Below are 13,686 nucleotides of genomic sequence, written 5' to 3'. Positions count from 1 at the left end.
ACCCCTCAACCCAATTGACGTTCTGACCTGTGAACTCGCACAAAAGATGAACTTGAAGCTTTGAAGTTGTATCGACCAAGATGAGAATCGCAAGTACAAACTAACCTCTTTTATCAGTATTGAATTATTTATCTCCCTTCCACGGTGAGATGTGACACAAGGATCAAAAAATGGGATTTCAAAAGCCAGCATTTCAGAAGAGCATTCTGGTCTTCAAAAAATGGTTGGTAGGGGCGCCTCAGGCAATTAGCAATAAACTAACCTCTTCTTAAAAGGAGAAAGCAAAGCCTAGAAGGGGTTACTGCTTATCAAGGCCCAAAGGCCATTTGAACATAAAGGTTAATGAGTGGCTAGTGATGATCAGTAATGGTGTGACTTTGGTAGAGTTAGATAAGAGGACGGCTAAACAAGAATTTGCTTACATTGGGTTTGAAAACTATCATGTTATAGTCAGTTGAGAAGCAGCCCTGTGGTATTGTTGTGCAAATAGTAATTCTAGAAAAGACATTTTGCTCATGCCATTTTTGTTTAGTTTTAGGCACAGATAGAGTAACGACAATTCTAAACAGTGGTTGTAGCTAAATGAGTGAATATTTTTACAAGATGGGGGCATAGGTTGGAACTCAGTCAAGTATCTATTATGAAAAAAATAATAAAATAGAAATTCAATATTTCTTCTGTGAAAAATGGGAGAAAAAGACCTTACACATTAGATTTTAAAGTCTGTTTTGTATCCTATCAAGGCAGGAAAGTGTCTTGTGATTTCCTTTTATTTAAATTGAACTCCTTTATATTTTTCATTGATCACTTGTCAGCATGTATATGTGCATCATTTTTAACTGATATTTGATTGACCTTAAATGTTTGACTTACAGTCACGATGCAAGATTGTATGTATCTGTTGGAGATTTGCTGAGTTTCATAATTGTTAATGCTAATACTAAAATAAAACATTTATAGGCTACATAACTATTGAGAAGAATTGCACCAAGTTTGGCATGAGTGAGGGGTAGGGTTATGCTATTACTAACACTTCACCAAATTTGATATGCTGACCATTTAACATAGCAGGAATCATAGGATAGTCCAAATTATGATGTAGGTTAACTATTAGCTAGGATTGCATCAGATTTGGCATAAAGTGCTCCTGGGAATGGCCAATGTAATAAAATGAAACATCTTTGGAGGAGCTAGGTTAAAAGTTGCCATTTTCTAATATTATTTCTTAATATATTAACATTTTGGCAAAGTAAACCTTTCAAGAACGTTTGATTTTTTTTTTCTCTTCTTCCAATGATTCAATAGCCCTGTCAGGTATCTTGATGCAATCTAATAATATTTTTTTTAATTTAAAAATAGTGTAAGAAATCATGACATCATATCAAATTGGGTAACCATCTTGTTTTGATTTTGCTTGAAATCAGAAACTCTCGGTATTAATGCTGGAGTCCCTCAGGGGTCCAACTCTCTTCCTGATCTACACCAATGATCTTCCAAACCACATCCTTAGATCATTCGTAGACATTTATGCTGACGACACTACCATCTATGGTAGCACTTTGAAGACCGTAAACAACCAAGTTCTCTCTGACTCTCTCCTCTGATCTTGAGCACATGGTACAATGGGGGAAAAAGTGGCTGGTTACTTTTATTGCATCTAAAACCAATTTACATTATCAACGCTCTGTTGCCCAGCTGCCATCAATCGAAATGAATGGCTCCTGTCTTGGAGGCCTCATGTTTTGACAAGCTTTTGGGCTTGACCTTTACTCCCGATCTGAAATGGAACACGTATATCAAATCCATTGCCAAAGTTGCTGGGAAAATGGTGGGATCCTTCTACTTCTCCAGTAGATATCTCATTCCTGATGCAATTTTCTACCTATATAAAAGTCAGGTACGGCCAATGATGGAGTACTGTTGCCACATTTGGGCAGGAGCTGCTAGAAGCTGACAGAGTTCAAAATAGACTTCGTAGCTTAGTAGGCGATACCCTTTTCTCTTCTCTGCAACCTCTTTCCCCACAGAGGAAAAATAACGAGCCTGTCTTTGTTTCATCATTATTTTCATGGCAGGTGCTCATCTGAACTTCAATCTATGGTACACCCGATCCCCCCCTTCACCAGACTTTCACAAAAAAACACTTGTCTAGCCAGAACCACTATCAACAATTTCCCACACTCTTTATCTGTGCCTAAATCTAAATGTAAATTCCATGAACAGGGGTTCTTTCTTAGAACTCCTCGACTGTGGAACTCTATTCCATTTGCCTGCTTTTCAGCTGACTATAATCTGATTATCTTCAAGTCCAATGTGCACAAGTTCTTACTGAACTGTCCCTCTAAGTAATCCAAGTTATAAAATTCCCACTAATGTTTACTATGCTAAAATCACAATGACTTATGTATACCCATTAACTCTTATCCTCGAGTGGCCTCTGGGCCTTGATAAGTGGTTACCTCCATTGAAAAAAAAAAAAAAGTTGGCACATTTCAAGCATTCTTCTTAAGTGTACATGGGTATCACTGAACGGATTTTAAATTGAAATGATTCCTCATTTAATAACCTAAGACGAACAACATAAAACCATTTTAAATGCTTAGCAAAATTTTTCTCCCATACTGCTCTGGTAGATAACTTTTGCTGTTTGCTTTTTTTTATTTATTTATTTTTTTATTGCAAGAGTTACCACTTTTCAAGGCTCAAAGACCACTTGCGTATAAAGGTTAATGAGTGTATAGTGGTTACAGAGACAACAAATAGTGATCGTTTGTGATGGAAATGGGGTATAATTTGACTATTCCAGGGACAGCTCAACAAGAACTTGATTTGAAAATGATCATGTTGTAGTCAGCTGGAAAGTGGGTGAGCATAACAATTCCACAGGAGGACAGTTCTAGGAAAGAAACTTTGTTCATGAAATTTGCATTTAGATTTAAACACAGATAAAGAATGTATGAAATTGTTAAGTGTTATTTTATTATATTTTTTGACGAGTGTGACATTTTATTATATTTTTTGACGAGTGCGACATTTTATTATATTTTTTGACGAGTGTGACAACATCCTGAACAGATATGTGGATGTTGCTCAGATTTTTGTTTTTCAGTCTTGGAAGGAAATTCTCGAGGTAGATGGTCCTGATTGCATAAGGTTGAGTTTGCTGCAACTGACAAAATCACAGCTATGTTGACGATGGTCAGGATATTGTTAAACAATTTTATTATAGCTTTGGTATTTTTTTATTGATTTTCTTGATTTTTATTATATCTCAATGGTTTAACATTTATTCAATGTTTGGTGATATGCATCCAAATAGTTGTTCGATTTTATCGCTTTTTTCTTTTTTTCTCTTCATAGTATGGACTGTATTGCCATGGAAAGGCTTGCTCCCCCCTGAAAAATGATTCCCATGTTCTTGCCTACTGCCGGGAAAGAGGACTGACTATGGATGGAAGATGTTGCATTAGTTATAATGGAACTAGTAACGTTACAATTGGGTTTGTACTTTTGCAGAGCATTTTTTTAATTTTCTATCTTGTGATTCACTAAATGTCTGTAAAACAAAAACTGACTTCGGATTTGAATCTATATCTACAAAAGTGAAAATGTGTGTGTCTGTGTACATTTCCTACCAAATAACTCTGTCAATTTTCAGTCTAGAAACTTGAGAAATCTTAATTAATTTTTGTCCAGAAATTGTGCTGTCAAAGTTGAATGATTTGACCTTTGAAAACTCTACCAAACTCCTCCATCAATTTTGAATCTAAACACTTGAAATTTTAAATATAGGTTACTTGGACATGGATCAAACTTTATAATTTGATTTGAGCCCCAAAAAATAAATATTAAGGGGTTAAAATTGGGGTCAAAGTTAAAAAAACAATTTACCTCTGCGGTCTCTACTAAATTACTCAGCCAATTTCTGGTCTAAACATTTGAAATTTTACATATAGAGTATTCAGAGATAGAGCAAACTTTTTAATCGGTTTGGATCAAAAATTTAAGTTGCCAAGGGGTCAAAGTTCAAAAGATTTGACCTTTGTGATGTCTAGCAAACCACTCAGCCAATTTTGGGTCTAAACATTTAAAATTTATACATAGTGGGTATTCAGACATGCAGCAAGCATTTTAATCAGATTTAGGGTGAGAATTTGGCTGCCAAAAGATCAAAGTTGAAAGCGTTGACCTTTGCAGATTCTACCACATTTCTCCACTAGTTTTGGGTCTAAACACTGGAAATTTTAGATGTAGGTTACTTTGGTCTACGCATTTGAAATGTTACATATTGTAAGATTTCAAATTCACATGTAGGGCAAGTTATGAACAGTACATAAGGCCTGAGCAAAGCCAGGCTGAACTGCTAGTAATAAAATAACTTGTGAAAAAAAATGTATTAATTTAATATGCATATTTCAAATGTTTTTAAAGTATAAACTACATAAACACTAGCTAATAGTTTCAATTTTTTTTCTATGGAAATCGCTCCAGACATGAATTCACTTGATGTAAAAAGCTAAAAGCAAACAAACAAAAAACAAAACCAGTATTAAAGGTCAAAACCTAACCAAGGATAAGTGTTAGTTGGAAAGATACCAACCTAGAAAACGGCAATTTTTTTATTTTTATTATTTAATAACATTGCAGATGAAATGTGCAGAATAAGAATAAGGGCAGCAAAAATTATGAGACTGCCAAAAGTAAACCTTAGGTCCTTAAATAATAAAAAAAAAAAAAATGGGGTAAGCTATATTTTTTTTTTTTTTAACTGTAAAAAAAATATTTGACTAAGATTAAACCATTTCAGGTCACAGTTTGAATTAAAGTTTGATAGTTGGTGAGCAAATTATTTGAGAATGATTAAAATATGAAAAAAATCTTTTCCTATCAACAAATTTCCTCCCATGATTTAGATTTCATTTCATTTTTCATATAATTACAAAAAACAGTATTCAACACTTTAACAGCAGCTAGGCGATCTATTTAAATTTAATTTCTTACTGTTTTAATTGCTAAAATTTGAAATGTTAACATTTTAAGTAGTAATACACACGGACGAAAAAACGCTTTGGATAATCACAGATTTCAAGGTAGTTCTACTAAAATAGCCATATTTTTTAAACCAAAGCACTTCAAGTCTTCAAATTACTACTGTTTTGTTCGGAAATGAATATACTTCAAATGAATTACTAAATATGGATGTACATTATATATTTTAAGAGTTTTAAGCAAATAAATTGATAAAAATGTGAACATCATAAAATGGCGTTTTCAGTAAGGTTTTGTAATGACCCCCCCCTGTTTTCTAAAGGTCCGTACCGTGATTGTATGAAGAATTTCGTCATGAAATTTGGGAATCAATAAGAAGAGGTGTTAATCCTAATACTGTCAAGTGTCCGAAATATTTTTGACCATTTCTTTTTTTGTCGTGTTAAAAATAAGACTTTAATATGCCGAGTATCGAACATTTTGACAAAAAAATTCTTCGGACACCCAGTAGTAAGTAAATCAATCTTTTTACTATCGTTATCAATTAAAAGTATTATTTTATGTTGAGTAGGACCGTGGTAATTGATAATTTAAAAGGACCTACCCGAAAAAAAAAATTTTCTATTTCTCGAATTTGGTCAAATGAAGTTAGTATTACTAGAAGCAGCAGCAGCTCCAGCCTGTAGAATCAGTGATAGCACAGTGTATAAACAAACACGCGTTCTTTAATTTTTATTCAAGAACGAATTAAGAAAAACATGAAAATATGAATATAAATGTTCTTATGTTTAATTAGAGCTATTTTGTTATCAGAATAACATTAGTTTAGAACTATTCGGTTTTCAGAATGTATAATAACAACAATCCCAACCAATTCGGCATTATGAATCTGTTGCAATTTCTCACATTTTTCGTCAAATTTAAAAACATGGTTAAAAAAAACAAAATAAACTTTTGTAGATATATAGATTGCATGCACTTTTATTCTTTAAATTAGTTTTGAACAGCGAATTAAAACAATGTTTTACTGCGAACAGCCACAAATGTTTTTTTTCAAAATCAAAATAAGTATTAAAATCTCGTTTATACATAGATTCGAAAAAGTTGTCAAAAAACAAATATATAACAAATAAATGTTATCAAAGGCAAGATGAGTTACTTTTCTACCTAACTGGATAATTTTCTAGTGTTTTTATTTAATGTAACATGTGTATTCAGCTCGAAAAACGTACAGTGTTTACCGATGTATTGGAAAATTAAAAATGGCGCCCGGCCCGGCTCTCTTTGACATGGTAAGTTTGAGAAAAGGAGTTAAAAATTAAAAAAAAAAAAAAAACTATACAAAATACTGTTAAAAACTCACCGAATATATGTCAGCCTATGTCACAGTAACATATATTGAGCGAGTTTCTAGCAGTATTTTGTCTACTTTTTTATTTTTAACTCTTTTCCCCAAACTTACCATTTCAAGAGAGTCGGGCGCCATTTAAAATTTTCCAAAACATCGGTAAACACTGTTTTCAATCTGAATAAACATGTTACATTAAATAAAAACACTAAAAAATTATTCAGTTAGGTAGAAAAGTAACTTGCTTTTGATAACATTTATTTGTTATATATTTGTTTTTTTGACAACTTTTTCGAATCTATGTGTATAGTAATACAAACCCTCAAAATCTATATCAATATTCTTGAAATTTTAAAAGCAGTTAGAAAACACATCAAACTACAATTAGGAAGCTTTTTATTTCGTTAATTTTTTTTTCTACTTATTAAGCGAAAGATATTTTTACAACCTGCTCCAGCGTAGTATAAACGGCCTATGGAATTAACACCTTCAACCTCGAAAATAGAAATCAACAAATTTATGGAATTTTCTTTGAAATTTCGCAACGCAGTTTCTTATTAAATTAAAACTAAATATATAATATAAAGCCAATAATTATGAACCGCTAACAGTAAATATGAGTGATGAATGCTCTCTTTGAAAAAAAGCTCTCTTAACTTCACCTCTAATCCAAATTATGTGTGGCAAGTCTCCTCCTAAAACACTCTTTAACCCTAACAATAACACTAAGTTCGAGTGGCAAGCCCCCCCCCCCCACCAAAATACCTCTGTAAGCCACATACAAGCATCTAAAACAAACAAACAAAAAATAGATCCTTCCTTAAAGAAAAATACACATAAAAATAAATTGGTTAACTGTTCTAAAATGCTAGAATGGCCAGGAAATGGTGAATTATTTTACATTAAATTTTTGTGAAACTAACCGCTCCCCCCTCTAATATTGTTTTTGTTAGCTTTGTCTGTCAAGTTTTCAGTATGTTCACACATAATTTTCCTTAGCCCTACAATTAATTCAAAGTCCGAATGGCAACCCTCCACATATTCTCATTGCATAGAAACCCTCTTAAAACTACACATAATCATCTTAAAAAAAAAGAAAAAAGCATGCATATTTTCCCATAGAAAAAAAAACAGTTAACTGCCCTAAAATGCTAGAATGATCTGTAATAGGAAATTATTTTACATTCAATTCTAAAATAATTTGTTTATCTTTCATTAAAGTTTTTCATGGCATTTTATACATAATTTCCTAAAAAGGTAGAATCACATTTTGGAGGGGTGGTCAGAAGGAGTTGAGTGGGGTTAAACAGAAGGTGTTAATCTACAATAATACCAAAGAAATATTGCAATATATTCATTTTTAAATGGTCTTATGTTTAGATTTAAGTTTTTTGTACATAAAGCACATTACAATTCAACTTTGAGTTCTCCAACTTCTTTTCTGTTTATGGATACATGGCATTTTTAAGGAATTGCTGCATATTTATGCACATTTACTGCAGATTATTTGGAAACCATAAACTTTGGGAGATTTTCAGTTGCATATTCTGATTCCTTGTACAAAAATACACTTATACAGTAAATTTCATTTCTTAGTCTTGTGTTTTAACAAAGATATGACATTTTTACTGAAAAAGTAGTGTAAAAAATGTGACGAAACGCATATGGTCTTAAAGAGGGGAAAATATCCAAACGTGTGAGGCACAAAAATAGCCATAACTTCCTTAATTTTAATCAGATTTTAAAAATTTAAAAAGATTCTTTCTTAGCTCATCAAGCTCTTTCTATGCATACCAATATTGAAATATTTCAAGCTATTTCAATTTTTTCATGTGTATTGCTATTTTAAGCAATTGTCAACCTCTGTTTTGCATGTCTCAAGCATTTTATGTAATACCGAATACTTTAGACTTTAAAGTCTAAGTTTCTGACAAAGGAGGAAGAATTTCTGTTTTTAGGTCAGAATCTATAACTTATTTTTGGTTAGTTTTGACTTTTTAGCTGCTTACGTCAAGTGATTTCATGCCTTGTCTGGGGCGATTTCCATAAAAAATTCATCTTTATTAAAGATTTTTTTTCCTTTTTGCCACTGGCCATTTACATCATTTAATGTCCTGCACATAAAAAGTTGACTTTCTCTATTCACATCACCTTGTTGCTGACGTGTCAATCTAAAGAAAAAAAATGCTTAAATTTCTTTACAGCGATTCTAAAAACTAAATGAAATGATGTTACTAAATGACAAAGGATTGTTTGGATTGGATGTCTGTTCTGATCCTGGATGTTATTTTCACAACTTCAGATGTCAAACAGAACCCATTATTTAATCCACAGGTGTAGTTCCATCAGCCATAACTCGGTAGAAGTGTGAAATAATTTTGTCTGCACTAATGAACCTTCAAACTGAAGAAGACTTTCACTTAGAACTGATTTAGTACTTCATCCATAACGCCACAAAAATGGTCTGAATCATCCAAGTAACACAAATTGTTAATTTTCATTTCCAAAATTCTGAAACATAAAAAGGATTTAAATTTACAAAATTTATTGATTTTAAATTATTCATTACTAATCAGTAAAAGAATCGCCAGATATGAATGCAATTTTTGCTGGTAGTTTATTGTGATTCTGTTTTTAATTTCAGGATGGATTTGAATGATTGTAATATAACTTATCTTCAAGCTAAGATGTTTGCAGACTTTAGCAGTCTTGAAATAATGTGAGTATTAAAAATCATTTAAGAATTTTCAGTTTTGAAGAATTTATTTCTTTTAACAACATATGTAAAAACTAAATAGATTCAATTCTCGTTAAAATCCAACAGATTCGTGTACATATTTTTTTTCACCAAATCTCTCGTCAGCAATAATCTAGAAACATACATCATTTCATGTGTGTGCTTAGCATCAAACAGAATTTACATGAACAGTTTCTTTCCAGGAACTTCCCATCCGTGGAAGACATTACCATGAGACTGCTTCCCTGCAGGCTAAAACTTGGTTGTTTTCACATCCAATGTTAAATACTTTCCGGAAACATAAATTTTAATTTGTCTTCAATCTTCTTGTTATATATTTTAACTGACAATCGGTCCATCTCATTTTCTTGGTAAGTGGTGACCATTTAAAAAAAAAAAAATATGCAAAATCCCTAACTGTATCAAGACTTATAGATGTTGCTTCATTGAAGTGCAAAATTATATTTGTAAACAGTTGTGACCTTAAAGGGTCGATAAAGAATAACACGGAACGTTTACAAGAATGTGTATTTATAGAAGTACAAAATCATATGTTACAGAAAGACTGCTCCAAGACGTCATAATCTCTTCTCTTAAAAAGAAAAAAAAAAGTTACCTGTCTTTCCTAATGCTTGTTGGTCTGGGTGACTATTTTATATTAATTTTAATATAAAAATACCCCTACTAACTTAAAAAAAAAAAAATTATCCCCAGTTTAGTAAGTTCAAAAACCCTCTTCAGTAAACACAAGAGTTTTAATAACCATAAGTTTACCAAAGTCGATTTCAATAGATGTCATTGGACTAATACTTCCACCCACCCAAGTAATAACTACATTCTTAGAGGCTCTCTCCCCCAAACTTGAGAATTGTAAAAAGAGTTACTATGGGTTTGCGTGAAATTGATATCCTGGTCCCACCCGATGTCCTGATCATTGTTCGCATGGGGTGAAATGATATGAGAATAAACGATGGACATGTAGTGTGAATCTTAAGTGATTCCAATTACTTTGGAGAAAGATTAAATCTGGACAGTATATGGAGATGTATGTTGATGGCATTGCCACCTGAAAATAATGAAGGATTCCTTAAATCAGTAGATGTAGAACAGTTGACGTAACCTGAAAAGGAAATAAAAATGAACTCAAGAGGAATAAAGATCTGAACAGAAATACATTAGTTTGCAAAGCCAATTTTTTTTTTTTTTTTTTTTTTTTTTTAAACTCATCCAACACATGCCAGCATGTGAAAGGGATATTAAACCAATGACGTGTTCTATCGTATCAATAATTTTTTTTTTTTTTCTATTATTTAGAAAAAAACCCAAAATATTTGTATTAATTGAAGTACTCTGTTTATGTGAAAAATTATAAAATTAAACAGCTTTGGATTTTTAGTTAACTTTATTAAAAAGAATGCTGAAAATTCAGAGTAACGTAAATTGTTCTGGATATAATTCTTTTTTTTTCCCCAATATAATGATGCTCATAATTTGACCATATTTATTTATATTCATAAACAAATTTTTTAAAACCATCTTAAGTAGGATAGGTAATCCTGGAGTAAATGTGGTATTATGGTGACTAACGATTCTAGTTAAGAATAGGACAGACTATTTTTTAGTAATTACAACCAAGGATGAGCAACACATATTTTTACTACACTTTTGAATAGCCGTGACTGAATTTGTTTATAATGTAAATTTCTTATATTTTCTGCAGATGAATATTTCAAAGTGTAGTGTCTGTTCTGATGTTAACCTTTCCTGTTTTGGTCAGTGAAAGAGACTTAATTTAATTTTTTTTTTTTCGCTGAATGCAAAGTGCTCCTTTTTGAGAGCTGGATTTTCTTCATATTAAAAACCAGCCGTGTATCAAACTGTCCTTATGGGGAGGAAAGTAATTAGGGACTGAAACTTATCTATATACAATTTTTAAATTTCAAAAGAATTAAAAAAATAATTAATCAATACTAGTTTTACATGATGTATATTGATAAAGTATTGATTTGTAGTTGTATCAATCTTTACATTTGTTATTTTGGGGAGAACCAGGTGTTAAATTTATTTTTTAATTTTAAAATTGTATGAATTAGCTTTGTATAATTATTTATATCGTACGGGTTTTAAATTAAAAAAATGTCTTCCTTTCAGAACAATGCTAAAGAACCGTATTCCTCGCAACGATCCCAAATATTTTGTGGGTCTGACCAACCTAAAGAAATTGTGAGTATTATTGATTTTTTTTTTTTTTTTTTTTTTTTCCTGCCTTCATTTTGCTAATGTCAGTGTGTACAGAATTGTCATATTCTTTGTAGATGACTAAATTATCTCCCTTTACTTGCCAATTTAATATGGTGGAGGATTTCTTATTTTTTTTTATTTTATTTATTTTTTTGGTGTTTTTTTAATATCGTTTTAACTTGAAATATATTCTCTGTTATTTCTTGTGTTTGTAGATTTGTAATCGTCTTTGATATTTTAATTAATGTATTAAATGGTAGAAATAGCAATTCAATGTATATAAAAATGAATTGCATGTCCTTAAGATATTTAATATAAAGATTAGACACTATTTAGATATTTAACATGAACTGCTAAACGTTAATATTGGTGGCATAAAGCACTTAAAAGGAAATTAGTTCAAAACAATTTATTTGGATTTAAGTACTCGTGTGTGATCTATTTATGTTAAAATCAATATTTAACCCTTTATAACCTGGTTGAACTAATTCGTTCAGTCATAAATAAATGAATATAATGGCATAAATAAAGTGGGAATTGATTCAAATCCACCTTGTACATAATTTAGTATGGTAGATGCCAGACATCTCCAGATTGCAAATTTGTTTGTCGTCATAAACACTTTTTTAAATTTTTTTTTTTTTTTTTTTTTTTTTTTTAAGCACTATTAATAATAATCAAGGTAAGTTTATGATATGCAAAAATTCTCAGTGGTAGTTTACTATTGAACTTCATAATTTTTTTCCGGTTTGAAGACAATCATGGTATCATTACTCTTTAAAGTTTCTTTCAAGTATTAGGATTTTATGAGGAACAGTATTGGTAAAACCTCCCATTTAAAAATGAACTTCGATCCATAGTCATTAGAGCTCAAGTAAGCAAGGTATTCTTAAGATTTTAAATGTTAGAAAATTTCTAGAATCCAAATCATTTAAAGGATTTTCATGAAATAAGGATTGTAGACATAAAATTTAGTCTTCCTATATTTTTGTAAGGGGACATAAAAATGGTACAAAACTGTCCTGGCACATGCAACTGGAGACAGCTAGTGAATTTGATATCCCCATGGTACTTCCACATAAAGAGGGAAGCTGGTTCAATTTGCCTAGTGTGAGTGCTACTGGCTTGGCATATTCTTCTAGTTTAATCTAAAAATAATGACTAGATAAAAATGTAATTTGATATAATTAAAAATATTTAATATTCAATATGGAGGTGTTGTGAATATACATTTTAATTTTCATATTAAAAACAAACTATACAACTCTTGTCACAAGATAAAAAGCATTGAATAAAAAAATGTTGGAAATAATTTTTAAACTCTACTCATAAACTGATACATCATTTACATTCTTTATTAGTAATAAGTTCTAAAACTGAAGTTATAATAAATTATATATAGATATATATGAATAAACCTGACTGGCATATTCATAATTTACCTGACTAAGAGATGTAGGTAAGTAATTCCTATTTCAGTCATGTAAATTATTTTGAGTTTAAAGAACCCACACTCAAACTGGATTATTTTGTAGTATTATTCATCTGACTACTGTTCTCATCTTGAGTGATTTTCACAATGTTTCGGTCGATATAACCTCCGACCTTCTTCAGGTGTTTCTTTCTGTCGAACTCTGGAATTTGGACGGAATTTCGAGCAGAACCCTTTATTTACGGGGGTTGTTCCATCAGCCATAACTGGATGATGCTTTATATCGATGGAGACGTTGTGAAAATCACGCGCAAGATGAGAATAGTAGTCCGATGAATAATAATACAAATAACCAATCCTCATCTAAAAAATTCAGAAACCCTGGGTTATTTTGTTCTCTTCATTAATGTGAAGACATTTGCTCTTCCCATAAGGAACAGTCTTTTCTTTTTTTCACCAACATGTGAACACTGTCGTATCCAAAAGAAAACTATATATTGCTCAATATAGTTGATGTAATCTGCAACGTTCAGTAAACTCAGGAATCTGCATGGAATTTAGAATGGAACCCATTATTTAATCCATGGGAGTACTGTGACTGGGTAGTAGGGTTAAACTAAAATTTTTTTGGGTAAATTTGACACAACTTCCAACTCCAAAACTCGACACTTTCAAGTTGATTTGCACACGACTTTGTATGTAACACTCCTTCTTCCAACTCGTTTCCCTGTGGGCTTCATGTTCGTTTTTATTCACCTGTCTCATTTGCAGGTTAACGGTGACAATCTGCATTGCTGTCATGACTGTCAACCATAAAACCAACTGGGTATTGTCATGTCAGCTTTTAAAAAATTTTTTTTTTTTATATGACTAACCCTTTGAAGCACGCATGCATGCTAACAATGTAAGTTAGGATTTTCATAACAGGTAGAAGTTTCA

At 31.5% G+C, this 13,686-nt stretch overlaps 1 protein-coding gene across 1 annotated transcript in view; it reads left to right on the top strand.

Annotated features, from left to right (window-relative positions):
* LOC145259701 (all-trans retinoic acid-induced differentiation factor-like) overlaps positions 1 to 13,686 on the top strand; it is a 28,267-nt gene that overhangs the window by 12,393 nt on the left and 2,188 nt on the right. The window contains exons 2-4 of the mRNA XM_080117379.1: positions 3,361 to 3,500; positions 8,982 to 9,056; positions 11,226 to 11,297. Coding sequence (XP_079973505.1) covers positions 3,361 to 3,500; positions 8,982 to 9,056; positions 11,226 to 11,297 — 287 coding nt within the window. The remainder of the gene's footprint in view (positions 1 to 3,360; positions 3,501 to 8,981; positions 9,057 to 11,225; positions 11,298 to 13,686) is intronic.

The sequence above is a fragment of the Euprymna scolopes genome, chromosome 3, assembly GCF_053919585.1.
Source record: "Euprymna scolopes isolate OS-2025 chromosome 3, ASM5391958v1, whole genome shotgun sequence".
Taxonomy (NCBI): domain Eukaryota; kingdom Metazoa; phylum Mollusca; class Cephalopoda; order Sepiida; family Sepiolidae; genus Euprymna; species Euprymna scolopes.
The sequence above is the reverse complement of the archived record's forward strand: the minus strand, read 5'-3'. Positions and strand labels throughout refer to the sequence as shown.